This window comes from Oratosquilla oratoria, chromosome 5 (genome assembly GCF_046742065.1).
Source record: "Oratosquilla oratoria isolate Oo_2021 chromosome 5, ASM4674206v1, whole genome shotgun sequence".
In the NCBI taxonomy this organism is placed as follows: Eukaryota; Metazoa; Arthropoda; class Malacostraca; order Stomatopoda; family Squillidae; genus Oratosquilla; species Oratosquilla oratoria.
In genome coordinates this window covers 71175446-71193961 of record NC_134781.1, presented here as the reverse complement: position 1 = coordinate 71193961, position 18516 = coordinate 71175446, and the positions used below count along the sequence as shown (strand labels likewise).

Below are 18516 nucleotides of genomic sequence, written 5' to 3'. Positions count from 1 at the left end.
TGATGTACCTGACAATTGAATAACAATTCAATTAAACAATTAAATCTAATTTTGTAAATTGTGTGTGTATGAGAATGTGTGTGTGTGTTACCCATAACCAACGTTTCCATCCATAGATACAATGTCGTGCCGAAGATACGTAATGATTTCGGCCCAATGTTTTCCGGGCTGAAATCACCTCAATGTTGGGCCGAGTTCACTAGCTTAGGCTGGCTTTTCATGTGAGCGTTCCATGATGTGTGGTAAATACAACTCACTGAATCAATCAAGTGGCGGCATGCTTTATAGTGAATAGTATTCACAGCGTAACCAGGGGAGGTTTTTAATTACTGGCGGTGTTCTATAATTTGTGTAAATAGTATTTTGTATAAAAGGGGGAGGGCAAAACTGGCAACCAGTCACTCTCAATCCAGCTTCTGGAGAGAAAACAAATCAGCGACTCAATCGATTTCAAGTAAAGTTTCAAGTTCAAGAATGCCACGTCACTCCAAGTTTAAGAAGCGCCAGTTCCTCCCATGCGGAATTTGCGGGAAACAACTGTGTTGGATGTGGATCCTGCAAGAGGTGGACCCATTTTTCATGTGCAGGAATCCGTCATGATCAAGTTTAGACCAAAAAACGACGGCACTTGGTTTTCGCAAACACCACCCAACTCACTCTCTCAAGTCAAGCCAAAACGTGGTATATCGATTCAACGTTCAACCTCGGTAATTACTGTAACGCCCCCTTCAAGCAGCTATTTACTATACACGCATTCGTTCGCGGTGAAGATCACAAGAAACAGCTACATCTTCTATTTGTTTTTATGTCTGGCAAAAGCTAAAAGGATTATAAAAACCTTATGAAAAAAAATTCTGGAGATCCTGCCCACCTATCCAAAAGTGAAACTGATTGTCGTTGACTTCGAGGCAGCCATGTAGCGGGCCTTTTCTGACGTTTTAAACGGGGTGGAAGTGAAAGGTTGTGTTTTTCATTGGATACAAACCGTTTGGCAAAAAGGTTCAAGAACTCGGCCTGCAGTCAGCATACATGAAGGACGACACCACACAGAAATACGAGTGTTGTCCCTGCTCGAACACTTGGAGGTGTCACTAAGTGTTACATCAATAACACTTCTACAGTGATGTCCGTGCTCTAAAACCTGGAGGTGCCAATATAACACTTGGTTTTTAGTGTACAAAATTGGAATATAGGCCATGCTTTTTTAGAATGATTAAAACATGTTGGCCACAATTCGTCTAGGGTGCAGGCCAGTGTTTATCTTCATTGTTTTGGAGACGGACATCCGTCGACATCCACGTGCCTCACCTGATAGTTATCTGGCGCATGAGTACCCTCCCCCGCCCCCACCGCCGGGCCCCAGCCTTGATCAAGTATAACTGTTTCTCACAAGGATTTAGTCTAAGGTTGGGTTGTTCAAAAAACTAATACTGGCATTAGTTTATCTTGATGTTAAATGCCATGGTAACACTGTGTTACCATGACGTTTAATGTCAAGATAGAATTAACGCCAAGATAGTGCAAAAAATTATTTTGAACAACCCAGCCCAGTTCTCGATACTTACTGGATACTTGATGTGACGATTCGATGCTGAGCTCCGTATTGCATGACGCTCTGCTCAGCTGAAAACGATTATACTAGCAACCAAAATCCGTCCTCATTGACATGCTGTCCGTGTCATAGCACTCAGTGAACAAATATGCCTTTAGTTCCTTCTTGAAGGTTATGTAGTTCTCGGATATCCTTACGCATTCAGGTAATTTGTTATATAATCTTGGAACACTATTCACAAAGGCTTTATGACCCATTTCGGTGTTGAATCTTGGCTCATTTAGCCTGTCTAATTGAACATTATGCCTTAACGTGAAGTCGGAAGCTGTACTGAAGTCACTAAGCAATTCTTTGAGGTAGACTGGTTTTCCAAATTTAATCGCTTGATATACTAGCGTGCATATTTTATAAATGATCCTCGCCTTAATAGGCAACCAGTGTAAGCTTATCAGTACGGGAGTTATTCTCTCGCGCCTCTTTAAATCCACTATCATCCTCGCAGCTCTGTTCATAACTAGTTGTAGTTTCCTCAATAAGTGGTTAGGCAGTCCATAATACAGCAAGTTGCAATAATCAAGCCTACTTATCACATAGTTATGAACAAGCATTTTGACAGTTTCTTTATCAAGATATTTCCTTACAAAGGTTATGTTTCTCAGGTGATAACTAGCCATTCTAACCACATGATGCACCTGACTTGCGAGATTTGCATTTCTGTCTATGATCACTCCTAGATTCTTAATACTGTATTGTCTCCCAGTCATCGAGACACCATTTATGTGCAACCTTGAAATGTTTAGCCTTACCAAATCAATTTCTTTCCCAACTATCAGGCACTCTGTCTTGTTTTCATTAAGTTTTAGTTGTTTGAATTTCATCCAGTTTCTAATGTCATACATTAAATCATTCAGCACTGTCTCTATGCTATGCACATTGTTCACTGTCATATAGAATTGTGTATCATCCACAGTTTAAAACTGACCCCGTGTCTATTCAGTAGATCAGAGAGCCGTCTAGTATATATGCAAAACAAAATTGGACCAAGGACACTTCCCTGCGGAACCCCTCTCACTAGCTCCTTTGGGCTTGAAAGCGATTCACCAACTTGTACTTGATATGTTCTGTTCTCAAGGAAACTTTTGAAATACCTCGGTGCCCTCCCTTCTATACCTATGTTCCTACAGTCTTGCAATAATATAGAATGCACCACTGTATCAAAAGCAGCACTAAGATCAAGTAGAATCAATACACCACATTTTCCTTCATCCATTAACATTCGCATATCATTTACTACCGAACACAGCGCTGTTTCTGTAGAATGTAGTTTACGGTAGGCGGATTGACTCTCAGGAAGAGCATGTACTAATTCAAGGTGAGTATTCAGTTGTTCGAGGATAACATTTTCAATAATTTTTGACAGGAATGTCAGATTTGAGACGGGCCAGTAGGAATTTAAGGATTGGCTATCAAGACTACCCTTCACTATCAGCTTAACAATCGCTCTTTTCTCAGAGAATGGAAAAGTATTTTTTTCAATGCTAAGATTAACTAAATCTTTGATAACACAAAGTCTTCAAAATTCTCACTACACTCAATGTCACTTATCGGGATGGGATCATTGCTACAATATATCAACCGTGCTCTACGCATTATGGATTTCACCACACCCAGATTTACTGGTCTAAAAGATAGCAGTCTTGGTTCATTTATGTCTCTAGTCACAGGTAGTGACTCATTTGTATCATCCTGAAAATTCGCCACTATATTTTTCACCTTATTGTCAAAGAATTCTACGAATTTATCTGCAAGGGCAGTCTGTATAACCCTCTGGTAATTTGACTTTCTTTTTTGTACCAGTGAGATTATCTAATATTGTATATAACTTATGAATGTCATTTCGTGCTTCAATAGTCTTAGACCTATAAAAGTTACGTTTCCTTTCTATGATCAGCCTTCTCTCAACATCATTAGTGAACATGCAGGAGGGGAGCACACTCACCAGCGTCAAACTTGCCCTTGGAGGTCAGGTGATTATATTCCAGAGGAGGCTCACTAACACATGTATAGCCTAGCCTAAGCATGCATCCTCTGACCACCAGTAACTTTAGCCTGTTAGTGTTATAAAAACTCTAAATCAATCTTCCATCCGACCACACAGTTCAATTTCCAACTCTGTCAATAAAAACAGTGCACCAAGCCTTCAAACTTAAAAGGTTATTTTCGCTGGACTGAAATCACCTGATCCCTACGTCACTGCGGTGATAATAATGAGGGGTTTAAAGACAACAGTGGAATTAAAGGATAGTAACTATGAATGATCATTATTAATATTATTATTATTTTTTTGAATGGCTATATGACTGGTCCGCAGGGGTGTCACTAAATCCCTAAAACACTGACTGCAACTTGTGCAGTTATTGCTCTACATGGGGAACACAGATCATGCAAGATTCTTTGAAAGCCATCTTGTTTTTTAGAGGGGATAAGAGACCAGCCGTTTCCTACAAGGAATTTCATGTGGAGGGGGTCAGTATTTCTTTTATCTTGAGCTTTAGAAAATATTTCTTAATCAACAATTAGGCAAACTCAGACATAAGATTCATTAAATCAATAAAGAACATTCTTTAATAGACAGAATATGAGAATTGGGTCTTTCATTTCCCATAATAGTGTTTCCTTGTTGAGTTTGGGGCCAAGTATGAGAACATGACTGCTAGATTGGACAATGTCACCTTTATACTTCAAAATGAAAAATAATTTCTTGAAAACGAATAGCAGTGATACAACTCCAATGATAAAGGAAAATTAATTATCTGCACTCTGTCATCACACGAAATAAATGTATATGAAATATATTCTATGTTACATGAATTTGAATTAGCTCACATTATATATACATACCGTATATTTTTCCCATTTGATAGGTGAAAGGGAATTATGGTCAAGTCATGGCGTACATTTCACTCTACTTCTATACAGGAGAAAATTATGAATAGAAAATGGTCCCTAGATCCCTCATTTTGCTGCAATTAACTGGTTTTAATGACACACAGGGGAACATGTTGGCACGTATTGAAAAATGAAAAGGTGGAGTGACAGAGGTAGTAAAGGATAAATTTAAGGATGTTATCACAAAAGAGGGATATTAAAAGATAAACTTTATCAAAATTCATCTTTGAGTGGATATAAGTCTCCAGTTGTAAAACAGTGTTCTATGACTTGGATATACAGTGGGGTTGTTCAAATCCCAAATGTACCTACTGCATAACAGTTATGTAGTCAATACCAAGCAGGGGATAATTTTAGGTATGGTCAATAAAAGTCTCAATGTATTGAGATGCAATATGTATTACAATAGTAATAAAAAAATATCTATTTAATAAATTATATATATATATTTTTTCCAATCTCATTTTCCTTATAAAGAGGAGAAAAAAGCCCTTGCTCCTTTCACTCCAATCACGTGTCCTCTACCTTTTCAGTACCATACATGAGTAAATTTCAGTTTCATTCCATTTCCAACTCTTCTTCTTCATATACTTCAGAATCTTTAAGCATTCCTGAAATTGATAAAAATATACTTCAGAGATATTTTACTTTTATGGTACAATACTATATAATACTGTAGTTCTCACATATTCTATAGATATACATACACGCACACGTCGGACTAACAGCGAAGATTAGAACTCCGGAAAGAAACACAATTTTCGTGGATTACAGCGATGAGGGAGTACCTGTGTTGTATTAGTAGGGAAGGGGAAAGCTTGTGGTGTAGTGGGCAGGTGAAGAAAAAGGAGAAGGGAGACATTATTGAGGAAAATGGAAGGAAATGAGGAAGGGGATGAACAAGCCCCTGACATCAGAAGGGGTGTCAAAAAAAGTTGTGCAGAACACACAGATGAGGTAGAACAGGGGAGCAGAGACATCAAGAGCAGAAATATAGATAATAGCAGCTCAATGGAAAGAGAAGATAACCACTTTTATGGATTAAATGAGGGAGGAGATGACAACCTCCCCCAACTAGTAAATCTAGAGGAGAAACTAAAAAAAATGAATGAAGCATGGGAGGTTAGGTTTAACCAATTAAATTAGTTACACAGAGTTGATAAACTGGAAGAACTAAAGAAGAATCAAAACCTGACTAAAGAAATAGAAGAATTAAAAAGACAGTTAAAAGAAGTAAAGGATGAGAATGAGGAATTAAAGAAGAATAAAAATAAAGAGTCCATAGCAAAAAGAGGTACAAGGTTGGAGAAAAGTCCAAGAGAATAACAAAATTGAATTTAGAGATATAATGACTAAACAGATGAGAGAACAAACTAAGGACAGTTATTAAAGCGATGAGAAATAGAATATAGTGAGAGACTTAGCGGATAAAAAGAAATGTATAATTATATTAGGGATAGAAGAAAAGCATAATCCAAATAGGACTACAAGAGTAAAGGAGAAGGAAAAAGTTAACAGGATATTAAAAGTAGTTAAAGATGAACAAGAAACAGGGAAAGAAATTGAAGAAATATATAGAATAGGGAAATACAATATAGATAAGACCAGACCAATTAAGGTTAAATTCAGGTCACAAACGACAGCAGAGAATATCTTATCAAAAACAGGGAAACTAGCAAAAAGTGATCTGTATAAACAGGTATGGATAAAAAGAGAGATGAATAAAAAGGAGAGGAAGAGAAAACAAAAAGAATAGAAGCTAAGGAAAAAAGGAGAACAGAACAAAGAGAATTTCTATTGGAGAGTAGTGGATATGAAAGTGAGGAAATGGTTCATAGCAGAGAAAAACGGAAGAGAAACAGAAAACAGGATGGAAGTAGCAGAAAATTAAAAGTGTCTTACACAAATATAGATGGCTTAATAACAGGCTTGAATGAACTGAATGATTATCTGAAGGAAAAAGAACCGGACATATTGGGAATTGTAGAGACAAAATTGAAAGGTCCACTACCACCCAACAGTGTAGGACATGGTGCATATAATTATTGGATTAGAAACAGAGAGGTAAAACAAGGGGGTGGAGTTATGTTCCTGACTAAGAAGGATATAAATGTGAGGAATGTCATATATGGAAATAATAGAGTAGAGATGATTATGATGGAAGTGGAGGACAGGGATGGGAAGAGCAGGAAGTTTGTAGTAAATTATGTGCCTCCTAAAACGGCTTCGTGGGAAGAGAGAACACAAAAATATGTTACAAGACACATGGATCACACTAAATAAGATAATGGAAGATAGAGGAAGAATAGTTATAATGGGTGACTTTAATTGTACTACTTGATATGATTATAAAACTTACAATGACACAATGGATACAAGAGAATACTAGGTATAGAAATGAGGAAGAGCCATCAAGACTGGACCTAATAATCACGTCAGAACCCGAAATAGTGGACAAGATTGAATATAAGATGCCAATAAGTAAAAGTGACCACATATTGGTTGAACTGGAACTAAATGAGGAAAAATACATGGGAAAAAATTAACAATATAGAAAGGGAAGATTGATGTCTGGATTTTTTTTTTTTTTTATGAAATAAGAGAATTCTTTCAAAAAGCAGACTGGGAAAGGATACACAAGGAGGAAACAACAGTAGAAGAGAAATGGAATATTTTGACAAAAATTTATAAAGGAGTGGAAAAGTATGTTCCACGACAAAAACAAGAAAAAGGATATGTAAAGTGTTGGTACAACAAAAGATGTAGGGGGTTAAAAGACAAAAGGGATAAAGCTTGGTTAAAATGGAAGAAAGACAAAAGACTTGAAAAATGGAAAATATATACTAGTTATAGAAATCAATATGTACAAGTGTGCAGAGAAGAAAAGAGAAAATACGAAAAAGATGTCATAGAAAAATGTAAAGATCATCCAAAACTATTTTAGAGATTTGTAAACAACAAACTAAAAAACAAACAAGAATTAGAGAAACTACGACAAGGAGGAGTTGAATACACAGAGGAAATAGAAATGGCAGAAATTATGAACAAGCATTTTAAATCGGTGTTTACGAGGGAGAACATACAACTTGGAGATATTGAGTGGGAGGAGAAAGTCCCCCCTATGAAAGAGATAGAAGTAACAACGAAAGAAATAATGAATCACTTGAGCAATCTCAATGTCAGAAAATCGAATGGACCAGATGAAATGGCAAACTGAATTTTGAGAGAATGCAGGAACAAACTAACAGACAAAGTACATAGTCTAATAAGCAGTTCATTGAAAGAAGGAAAAGTTCCAGAAGATTGGAAAAGAGCAAATCTAGTACCAATATATAAAGGGGGAAACAAGGAAGACCCTACTAACTATAAACCAGTCTCTTACAAGTACGGTAGCTAAAATTTGTGAAAGAATGATCCAAATTTGATGGGTAAGGAATTTGGAAAAAACAAGGTACTAAATCCAATGCAGTTTGGATTTAGACAAGGATGATCATGCATCACAAACTTAATGTGTTTCTATTCAGTAGAAAATGAGAAGGACCTGGGAGTCATTATTATGAATAATATGTCCTCTGAGAAACATATAAACAAAATTTTTGGAGAAACTTATAATTTAATAAGAACAATCAAAGTGGCATTTACATACCTGGATAAAGAAATGGTGAAGAAAATACTAGTCACTGATAAATTCAAGATTGGAGTATGCAGCGACAACGTGGTCACCAAGTACAAAAAAAAATGTATAACAAAACTTGAAAGAATACAAAGAGCAATTACGAAATTGGCACCAACACTCTCAGAACTATCATATGAGGAGAGGTTAGCAAAACTTGAGCTACAGACATTAGAGCAAAGAAGAGAGAGAGGAGACTTGATAACTATCTATAGAATAATGAAAGGCATAGAAACTATTGATAGAGAGGATCTAATAAAATGGGATAGTAGAGATACAAGAGGACACGGAAAGAAAATCAAGAAAGACAGTTATAGAAGAGACCTGAAAAAGAACAGCTTTCCCCAAAGGGTAATAGACGTTTGGAACAAGTTAAATGAAAATGTGGTGTATGCAAAAACAATACATGAATTGAAAGAGTCTAGATAAAATTAAATATGAAGATGTGACACCACGAGCACAGCTCCCCTTCCCGTAAAATACTACTAGGTAAATACAAATAGGTAAAATACACACACACATATATAAATTGAAAGAGATGGAATAATCTGAAAGAGAAAACAGTGAGTGCTAAAACTATACATGACTTTAAGAAAAAACTGGATGCGGAAAGATACAACTGGGGGTCTCTATGAGCATGGCTCTTCTCCTGCAAAATACAACTAGGTAAATATATAAATATATATAATACAATGCACCCACATTGTATACATGCACACACACACACATCAAATACCACAAGTAAGGCAAATCAAATTAAATAATTTTCTATATATAGTACCAATGACTTAAAATAAATGTATCCCTTGATTTTATGGACAAAATGGGGGACACTGTTCCAACATGTAACAAATTCAATATATTTATGTTGAATATCAGACTTACTAAGGATTGTAAAGATGGGCTCTTCATATACCATCATTGTATAGATAGGAAGATAGGGGGGGGGGTCACCGATAACGTGAAGCAGCCTTGCTGTGGATATAGTGTCTTGCTGCATTGCATTTGACCCAGGGCAGTTGGTGAATGCAGGGATGGAGGGGGTGGTGGAAGGGAGTGAAATGGGTGGGAATAGGTACATGCCTATGACTTGGCTACCTCCCTTATAAAGGGGAAAAATCTCTTGGCATATAGATAGGTAGTGGACCTGAGTCACAGGCTTTTGTCTGCTGCTTCAAAATTTTGTTAAGTGGGGGTCCACTAAATTGAGGGCTATGTAATAATCATTGCTTTAAATTTCACTAACTCAGAATCTGCAGTCTCATAGTGGCTTGCAACAATCCATGAGATCCTATAAATCCCTCTGGGAAGAAACAGTGGATTGTTGTCTGTGTATGAAGGGGTGGTTGAGTCGCCATCACTGTATGGGGCAGAAACATGGAACAAAAAGAGAGGAAGAGTTTAAATGTGTTTGAGATGAAATTCCTGAGAAGTATGGTAGGGGTTACTAGGATGGATAGTGAGAAACAAAATGAGGAGGAGAGCAGGGGTGGAAAAGGAGTTGGGAGATAGGACTGATGAAAAAGTACTGGGATGGTTTGGACACGTGGAAAGAATGAGTGAAGTAAGATTAGTAAAAGGGGTGTGGAAGGCAGAGGTGGATGGAGTGAACATGAGGGGACAACCAAGGATGAGATGGATGGATGGGATAAAAGGGACATTGGGAAAGAGGGGAATGTCTGTTGGGGAAGGAAGGGAGAAGACAGAAGATAGGGGTGAGTGTCGAATGGTTGTGTATGGATGATGCTGTGATGCATGGAAGGGAGTGGGTGGAGGTTAGGGAGTATGTGTAAATGATATTCTGATGCAGCTCAAAGGGATTTCTCCTCTTCTCTTTTTCTGCATAAGGGGCCGGAGACGGGGGTCACCAATTAAATGGTTTTGCTGTAGATGTGCTACATCTTTCTGCATTGCTTCTGACCCAGGGCAGTGGGCAAGATGCAGGGATGACCCCTCATCCAGGAACCAAGAAAAGAGGGAGGGATGGGTGGTGAATGGGAGTGGAGTATTTGGAGATGAAATGGGTGGGAGTGGATTTATGCCTTTGATGTTGGCTACCTCCCTTGCAAGAGGAGAAAAGCCCTTGGTATATGTATGTATTATTTTCTACTATACTTCATACATTTTGTTTTACCACCTAAGGAATTAATGTACCTACCCCATTTTTTGCTGTTTATTTGATTACTGATTTCTTTACTTAAATATACTTTTTTTTATAAGTGCATTATAATAGGAGAAGCACAGTTACTGGTTGTCAGCTGTCCTTGTGTGAAAAAGTGAAGGAAATACACTCAAAGTTATGAGAAAGATATCCTAGGCCTGGTTCAGAGACAACTGTCAGCCCCATTGGTCTGTACCTCTTCCTTGAGGTGAGGACATTGACAGGTTCTGATTCTCTTTGACATCTGTCTTGCAGTCCCACCACTTTCAGGCACCTTACAATTTTCAACTTTATTATCCCTCCATTCTGCTATTCTCCTTAAATCTCTCCTCAACCATATCTATGGATTCACCTCTTTGGTGTCATATTATTCCCAAGGATAAATGTTGGTTATTGCTGACAAATGACCAATGCACTTGCAGGTACCCATCACTCATCCCTGCAGTCAGCAATGGCCACTGGCAATGAAAAAAATGGGATTGCAACCATATATGGTATAATTACAACACTAAGTCATTACACAATATTCCCCACACATTCCAGGGATACAGCTGTTGTATCTCCAAAGAATGTTGTACATGTTGACACTGTGTCATATATTCTTACAGTCCCTGAACTTCATTACAATAAACTGTCAATTCTTACAATAACAATGAAATAGGAAATATTTATGACTACTTGCTGATTTATGAGTCAAAATGTAATTACAATAACTACTTACTCTGTATCAATGGTGCTGCCTCTAGATTCAATGTTGTTTGGTTTACACCAAGTTCATCTGATAAATGCTCTGTGCCAAAATGGTTGGGATGTTCAAGAGGGTCTGTGTTGTACGCAATCTATGGAAGAAGTACATGATTATTCCTCACTAAAATACGAGGGATTAATTCTTAACTATGATAATAATACATACATATACCAAGGGTTTTCCCCCCCTTACAAGGGAGGTAGCCAAAGTCAAAGACATAAATCTACTCTCACCCATTTCATTCCCATATATTCCACTTCCATTCACCACCCCTCCCTCCTTCTTTTCTTGGCTCCTCCTAGATGACAGGTCATTCCTGCATCTCTCCCACTGCCCTGGCTCAGAAGCAATGCAGCAAGACACAACACATCCTCAGCAAGGCCACTTCATTTGATGATAATATAATAATACATAATACCAAAAAGCCTTTACCCGTTTTAATGGGGGTGGGGGTGGCTGAGCCAAAGTATGTATCTGCCCTACATCCATCTAAATTCCATTTGTTGCCTCTCCCATCCTACTACCTTCTGGATGAAGGATCATCTCTGTCCCCTGCCACACCTCTTGGGTCTAAAGCAATGCAGCAAAATGCAGCACCTCCATAGTATGGCCTAACAGCTGGGTTTGGTTTATCCTCGCTACTTCATTATATGGTAAACAAGAATATCCCCTCAAGCTGCATTATTTCTTTATCTATTTAAACCTTAGGGTACTTGCCTTTTGACTTGGCTCTCTTGTAAGGGGGAAAAAGCCTTTGGTACATAGATTTACAACCCCTTCCCATTCACACCTATCTTTTTCACTCTGTCTTCCTTGCTCAACAGGCATTTCTTATGCATCCAATGACCCTTTCTACTTCATTCTTGGTCTTCCCCCTTCAGTTCACTCCACCCACCTCTACTTCTACTCAGATCACAAAACAAGCACTCCACAATAGATTGCCAAATTCTACATTTTGCCAGAAAATGACCCAACAGAAAAATCACTTACAAGAAAGAATGGCATTGATATACTTACATTCTGGTCACCACCTTGCATTACAAGAGTACCAATAGAGAAATGTTGGTAACATACCCGTTGTCCCAGATGCAACCACTATATAGAAGACTCAAAGCACATCATATTACACTGCCCTACACTAACACCTTCCAGAGAGCAACAGAAAATCTCTTCACCGAGTGACTTACAGGCCTAGTTTCCTGGGAGCTGCAAGTCTTTTGCAAGAACAACCCAGTACAACAAACTGATTCATTGACATAGCTAACATGCCTTTGCAAGCCACTAGAATCAAGACATCTGCAGGTAGTCTGTGCATCTTCTCCAATAATCAGTCATTAGACCTTAAATGTACACCAGTCAAACAATGCCACTGTCTCTCCTACAAAATATTCAGTCTCTGAAATTACCACTTAAGCAATGACTCAATATTATTTGGGAGGGTGTATAAGTTGAAGATAAATCTGGGTGAAAGTAAGGTGATGAGATGTACAAGGGGAGAGGATGGTAACAAATTGGAAATGAATATTACGGGAGAGAGACTGGAGAAAGTGGGTAGCTTTAGATACTTGGGGACTAATGTGGTGGGAAAGGGAGGAGTGGAGGTAGAAGGTAGAATGAGAGAAGCGAGTAAATGCCTTGGTGGATTCAAAAGTGCAATGAGAAATAAACATTTGGTAATGGGTGCTAAGAGGAGATTGTATTAAAGAGTGATTGTGCCGGGAGCACTGTATGGGGCAGAAACATGGAACATAAAAAGACGAAGAGAGGAAGAGTTTAAATATGTTTGAGATGAAATCCCTGAGAAGTATGGTAGGGGTTACTATACTAGATAGAGTGAGAAAAGGTGAGGAGAAAAACAGGGGTGGAAAAAAGTGTTGGGAGATAGGGTTGATGAAAGAGTACTGGGATGGTTTGGACACATGGAAAGAATGAATGAAGCAAGCTTAGTAAAAGAAGTGTGGAAGGCAGAGGTGGATGGAGTGAACATGAGGGAGCAATCAAAGATGAGATGGACAGATGGGGTGAAAGGGGTTTTGGGAAAGAGGGGAATGCCTATTGAGGAAGGAGGAAGGAAGGGAGAAGACAGAAGATAGGGGTGAGTGGAGAATGATTGTGTATGGATGATGCTGTGTTACATGAAAGGGAGTGGGTGGGGGATGGGGGGGTGTATGTGTGAATGATATTCTGATGCAGCCCAAAAGGATTTCTCCCCATCTTCTCTTTTTCTGCATGAGGGGAGGGAGGACACTGATTAAATGAAGCAGTCTTGCTGTGGATGTGCTGTGTCTTGCTGCATTGCTTCTGACCCAGGGCAGAGGACAAGATGCTCGGATAACCAGTCATCCAGGTGGAGTCAAGAAAAGAGGGAAGGAGGGGTGGAGTATGTGGGGATGAAATGGGTGGGAGTGGATTTACATCTTTGACTTTGGCTACCTCCCTTGTAAGGGGGAAAAAGCCCTTGATATGTGTATGTATAATTTATACCACAATAAAACAATGGATATACATTCTAATGATTAGGCCAATGAATTTTCCACAATAATGCATGCATTCCTGAAATTTAATTGTACATACCTGGTGCATTACTGTACTAGATGCTGGGGGAGAGTAATTACTGCCACTGTACGATGTATTGCTATGTGACTGCATTGCGTATCGAGCCTGATTGACTTTACTTGAGAGTGTGAGTTCTTCAATCTGACAATAAAAAAGTATCAGTGTAACAAATTCTACATAAGATCATTTGATAAGATTCCTAAAAACAATACAGCAAAACTATTCTTTGTGCTCACTAACATGTACTGTATGGTACCTGTCATTAGTTTCATGTACAAGTTTGTAAGGAGCTCTGCCCTCAAAGCTACATAAAATGGCTTTGGCCGGGAAACAAAGATCTTGGGCAGAGCCCCTCACTAAGCTTGATTAGGTTAGATTATGCAAGTTATATATATATATATATATATATATATATATATATATATATATATATATATATATATATATATATATATAATATATACACAAATCAAGTTAACCCCTTCCATATGAATGCCTTGGTAGGCATCACAAGGCACAAGTGGGTACATGAGGATGCTAGCATTGGTGTCTTGATTACATTCACTTTGTTGTTGTAGGTGAGTGACCCCCATATTCTGTGAACTGGCTTGATCATATTTCCTGTGGTTATTAATATTCAGTGAAAGAAAATGAGTAATATAGCTGTAATTTCATATTTTATACACGAGTATTATGATGCAGCATCAAGCAGCTGATGCTGCCTACAAGAATTTGACTCGTACTAAAGAGGTTAACTGCGTCTGGTTAGATTATGATACCTTGCAAGAAATAATGCTTGACCATATTTATTCATTCATTTTTATCTATTCATTCATTTGCTTAGTCTTTTAAACAGTGTTCATTTTCATGTTTTCCCCCCAAATCAAAACCATTAATTCCAATACCTCCCCCAGTCATTGCATGGAGGGGGGGGTGAGATGAAAGCCCAATTCCAAAACAAATCTTCTGCAGAAGAAACAAAAATAAAAATCAAATGCAATATTGGACAAAAACAAAAAACTACTAATAATAAATGGAATACAGGAAACAATTTTCAAATATTCATTAGTATTTCTATAAAGCAATACAGTAACTGAATTTCTCTGGTCACATGGAATAGTTCCAAGGATTGACAAGTAATCCAATTGTATTCATGATTGTGTTTTGAGAAAAGAGCAAGAAATTGGAAATACTGGTGCAAATTTGCAATGAAAGGTAAAGTGTGGGAGGGTATGTGGGTACAGCAAACACTTACTGTTCTTTATATTCATTCTTTATCAATATGAGATAATCTTTTATAATAATTCCCATCTGATACACCCCTAGTTCCTAAAACCAATTTAACACTACCTGTAGTTTTAAGTTTGCTGGCCACCTTGGACCATTGCCAACTAGGCCCATCAGCTGCTTGAGATGTCAGACGCCATCTTTTTTTTTTATAGAATATAGATGCAGAAATTGAAGAAATTAAAGTATGATAAATTCGCCTACTCTAACCTAATCTACCGGGTACCTAACTGTGGTGAGTCAACATGGTTGAGGAGATGGGTCAAGTTGACAATGGGCAGAGTTGACCCCACCCCAACATGTATGCTGTTCCCTGACCATGAAATAATGATTTGGTAATTAATTTGGTAAAGTTAGGCTACGTCATGACACTGACATTGGTCAGGATGGGAATCACACTCTCATGATATTAACCATAACTTCACTATATAATGAAGTTAACCATTCGTAAGACTAAATTTATGTCATATAAATCATCACTACAAATATGACGTGACATTTTATACTATTTAATGATTTAGATCCAAAATTTTATGTTTTTAGTTCATTATTTATACTAACTTTAGACTTACTTACCTTGAGTCGATTTAAACTTTCTTCATATTTTGCAATTAGTTCCTTTAAACTCTTCTCTTCACAATGTAATATTTTCAACTCCCTTCTTTTTATCATTTCTAACAAGCCGGCATTTTTAGTACTGATATTCATTGTTGAAATGTTATTTTCTTATCACCAGAATTGCTTTTGTTATCATCAGAATTGCTTCTCGAACTCTGTTATTGTTATATTGTACGCAACGGATAAACATGAAATCATCGTATCGTATACGGAAAACTATCTTATTGAATTTCACCACTACTATTTTTTTCTTCTTCTTTTACGACATCCATCCTCGTGAAACTGTGTCGTGAAAACAGTCAGGATTTATCTGCCACAGACACAGTTCATTGGCCTCTCTCTCGCCAATGACTGTGGTCGACTACCCTTTTGTATTTTGTATGATTTCACATGAAGACTAGTACAGATATTCGTTTATCCTACTTTCTACTACAATCTGCTCAAAATAGTGGTCTTGTATGTGCGCTGATTTAGGAGGTGGGGACCTCGTACTTCTCAGGCCTAAGAGAGCTGATCTGTAGAATTAGAATGATAGTCTACATCTCATCCACGCTACAATGCTGCTCTTTGGCTGTTGTTTCTTTTTTGCCATCACCCCTGCTAGACGAGCGTAGAATGCCTTTCCCTTGGACCCATCCCGACTGGAGTCGTAAAAGTTCTTGGAGTGAATGAGTCCTGGTCCACATTCTGTGTATGCTCCTCGTACATCCTGCTTTTCTCAATCTCATTCTCTACTACTACTACTACTACTGCTACTACTACTACTACTACTACTACTATATATGTTTAGGAACGACCTCCATCCTCGTGGAACTGAGTGGTGAAAGCAGTCAGGATCTGTCTCCCACAGACACAGTTCATTGCCCCATCTCTCGCCAATGACTCTGGTCTACTACTACTACTACTACTGCTTTTTTTTTTTTTTTTTTTTTTTTACAACTACCTCCATCCTCGTGGAACTGTGTGGTGGAAGCAGCAGGGTCTGTCTCCCACAGACACAGTTCATTGGCCCCTCTCCCGCCAATGACTGTGGTCGACGACCCTTTTATTTATCTATTTTATTTATTTAATTATTTTTAATAATGCCTAATACAAAAGTTCATTTATCCTATTGTCAACCATCGTCTGCTCAAAATCTAGGTTTTGTATATGTGCTGATTTGGGCGGTGGGGACCTGGTACCTCTCAGGCATAGGAGGGCTGATCTTAGGAGTGAGAATGACAGTCTACATCTCATCCATGAAACAATGCTGCTTTTTGGTTGTTGTTTCTTTTCAGCCATTACCTCAGCCAGCCGAGCGTAGAATGCCTTTGCTCTAGGACTACTACTACTACTACTACTGCTGCTGCTGTTGCTGCTGCTGCTACCACTACTACTACTACTGCTACTACTACTACTACTACCACTACTACTATTATAAATGGTTGGTTTTTGGTTGTTAATGGCTGGTTCATTTGCACTTTTATCCGTTTGGATAATCTCGTACCACTGTCGTGAGTTATTTTATACTTCATAAACTGACTTAGTTGATTGAGGCGTTAGTGTTTTGTCGCTCAGGATTTGGTGTAGAGTCTGAGGGAGAAGGTGACAGTCGGTAGATGTTGTGTAAATTTAATATATCATCAGTAGATTAAGGTGAACTCTGTTCACTTTAGCTCAGGTCTGGCTTTGTGCACTGGTAATGGAGAACGACCAAGAGTCCTATTTGATTACATGTGTTTGTGTGGTACAACCCCTATTTATATATTTTGCTACAGGGAGAGGGACAACCTTCTACACGTCTGCCTCTCGGACCGGGTGTGGGTGGGGTTGGAGATGTTGTCCCATCATCAGCGAGGCCCTTATTCCCTTCACTCAAAGGACATTGACAACCAAAGAAGACCATCAACGCCAGAAGACATCATGGGAGGAGGGAACCCACAGTGGAATGCCATCCGATCGGGGAAGTAGTGGACAGGATGCCGGTCTTAAGGTCCACAGACGACCTGCTGGGTGGTCAACCCTTTGTCTTCTAAATGTTTCCCCGATCGTAATGGAATCATCTGCGGTAGCCAGAATAAACACAAGACGTCGAAGCGTTAGATTATATAGATTTAATTCTGTGACCTTTTAAAGGATGTCCCTCAGCTGAATGCAATTCCCTGGCGAAAGCCCGAGTGAATGTTGTAATTTTTTGAGTTATGACGTTTTCCGAATCGAATAAAATCGTCGCAGTTCAGATTAGAATCCGATGCGAATGACTTGTTGAAGCAAAAGAAAGTACAAGCATGGAAATCATTGTGGGCAACTTGTTTATTTTCTCCAGTAAACTCCTGTGATGTCGTCGTAACATTTATGTACATTGGCAGTTTATGATTTATTTAGAATCAGTTTTCCTTGGTTTCTGCATTAGGGGTGCATTAAAAATCTTCCATCCAAAGATATCCCGCCCCCATTTGGGGCCCCAGCACTCGGAATCCAAGATGGCGTTCAGTTTCCGCAAGAAAAGGGAAAGGCAACAAGACGGGAACTCCCAGTTGACCTGATGGTGCATCCGTGTCTGCTAGAGTGAAATCGGAAATGTTTGTAAGTTTCCAGAAACAATGGAACATATGCCTGACGCTTAAGTCGTGCTGCTTTTGGTATATGAACAGACTCTAGCCTTTTGATTTTAATTCAGTCTTAAGTTTGATGGGTAGATACGAACTAAACCTTTTCGCAAGGGTGGCTCTCTTTAGATATGTTGTCCTGGTTAATGTTAGGCTAAAGGGAAAGGTCCTTAGGATGGTAGAAGTAAGGCATAGAACAGGGGACACCAAACTTTTTTTTTCACGTGGACATAATAAATGAAAGAATGGCTATCGCGGCCACACAGTCATTTCGTTCAATATAATACAACGAATATACAAAAACAAAATACATGTACAATGAGGTGATGAGCCGGATATGGCCTGAGGGCCGTAGATCGGTGACCTCTGGAAAAGAATCTCAGG

The 18516-nt window shown here is 38.5% G+C and overlaps 1 protein-coding gene across 3 annotated transcripts; it reads right to left on the bottom strand.

The window, feature by feature from the left end:
* Positions 1-4880: 4880 nt before the first annotated feature.
* Positions 4881-15774, bottom strand: LOC143025541 (uncharacterized). Of its 3 annotated transcripts, none has more exons than XM_076185385.1 (5): positions 15503-15774; positions 13658-13780; positions 11057-11174; positions 9421-9534; positions 4881-5112 (listed from the first exon to the last, which is right to left on the bottom strand). In XM_076185385.1, exons 1-5 carry the CDS (start codon positions 15632-15634, stop codon positions 5060-5062), a joined length of 540 nt encoding a protein of 179 aa, XP_076041500.1. In that variant the 5' UTR covers positions 15635-15774; the 3' UTR covers positions 4881-5059. The 3 variants fall into 3 exon arrangements, with proteins under 3 accessions (XP_076041500.1, XP_076041501.1, XP_076041502.1); XM_076185386.1 differs by lacking the exon at positions 15503-15774 and adding an exon at positions 14990-15075; XM_076185387.1 differs by lacking the exon at positions 9421-9534 and having other exon boundaries at positions 15503-15726.
* Between the last annotated feature and the right edge of the window lie 2742 nt (positions 15775-18516).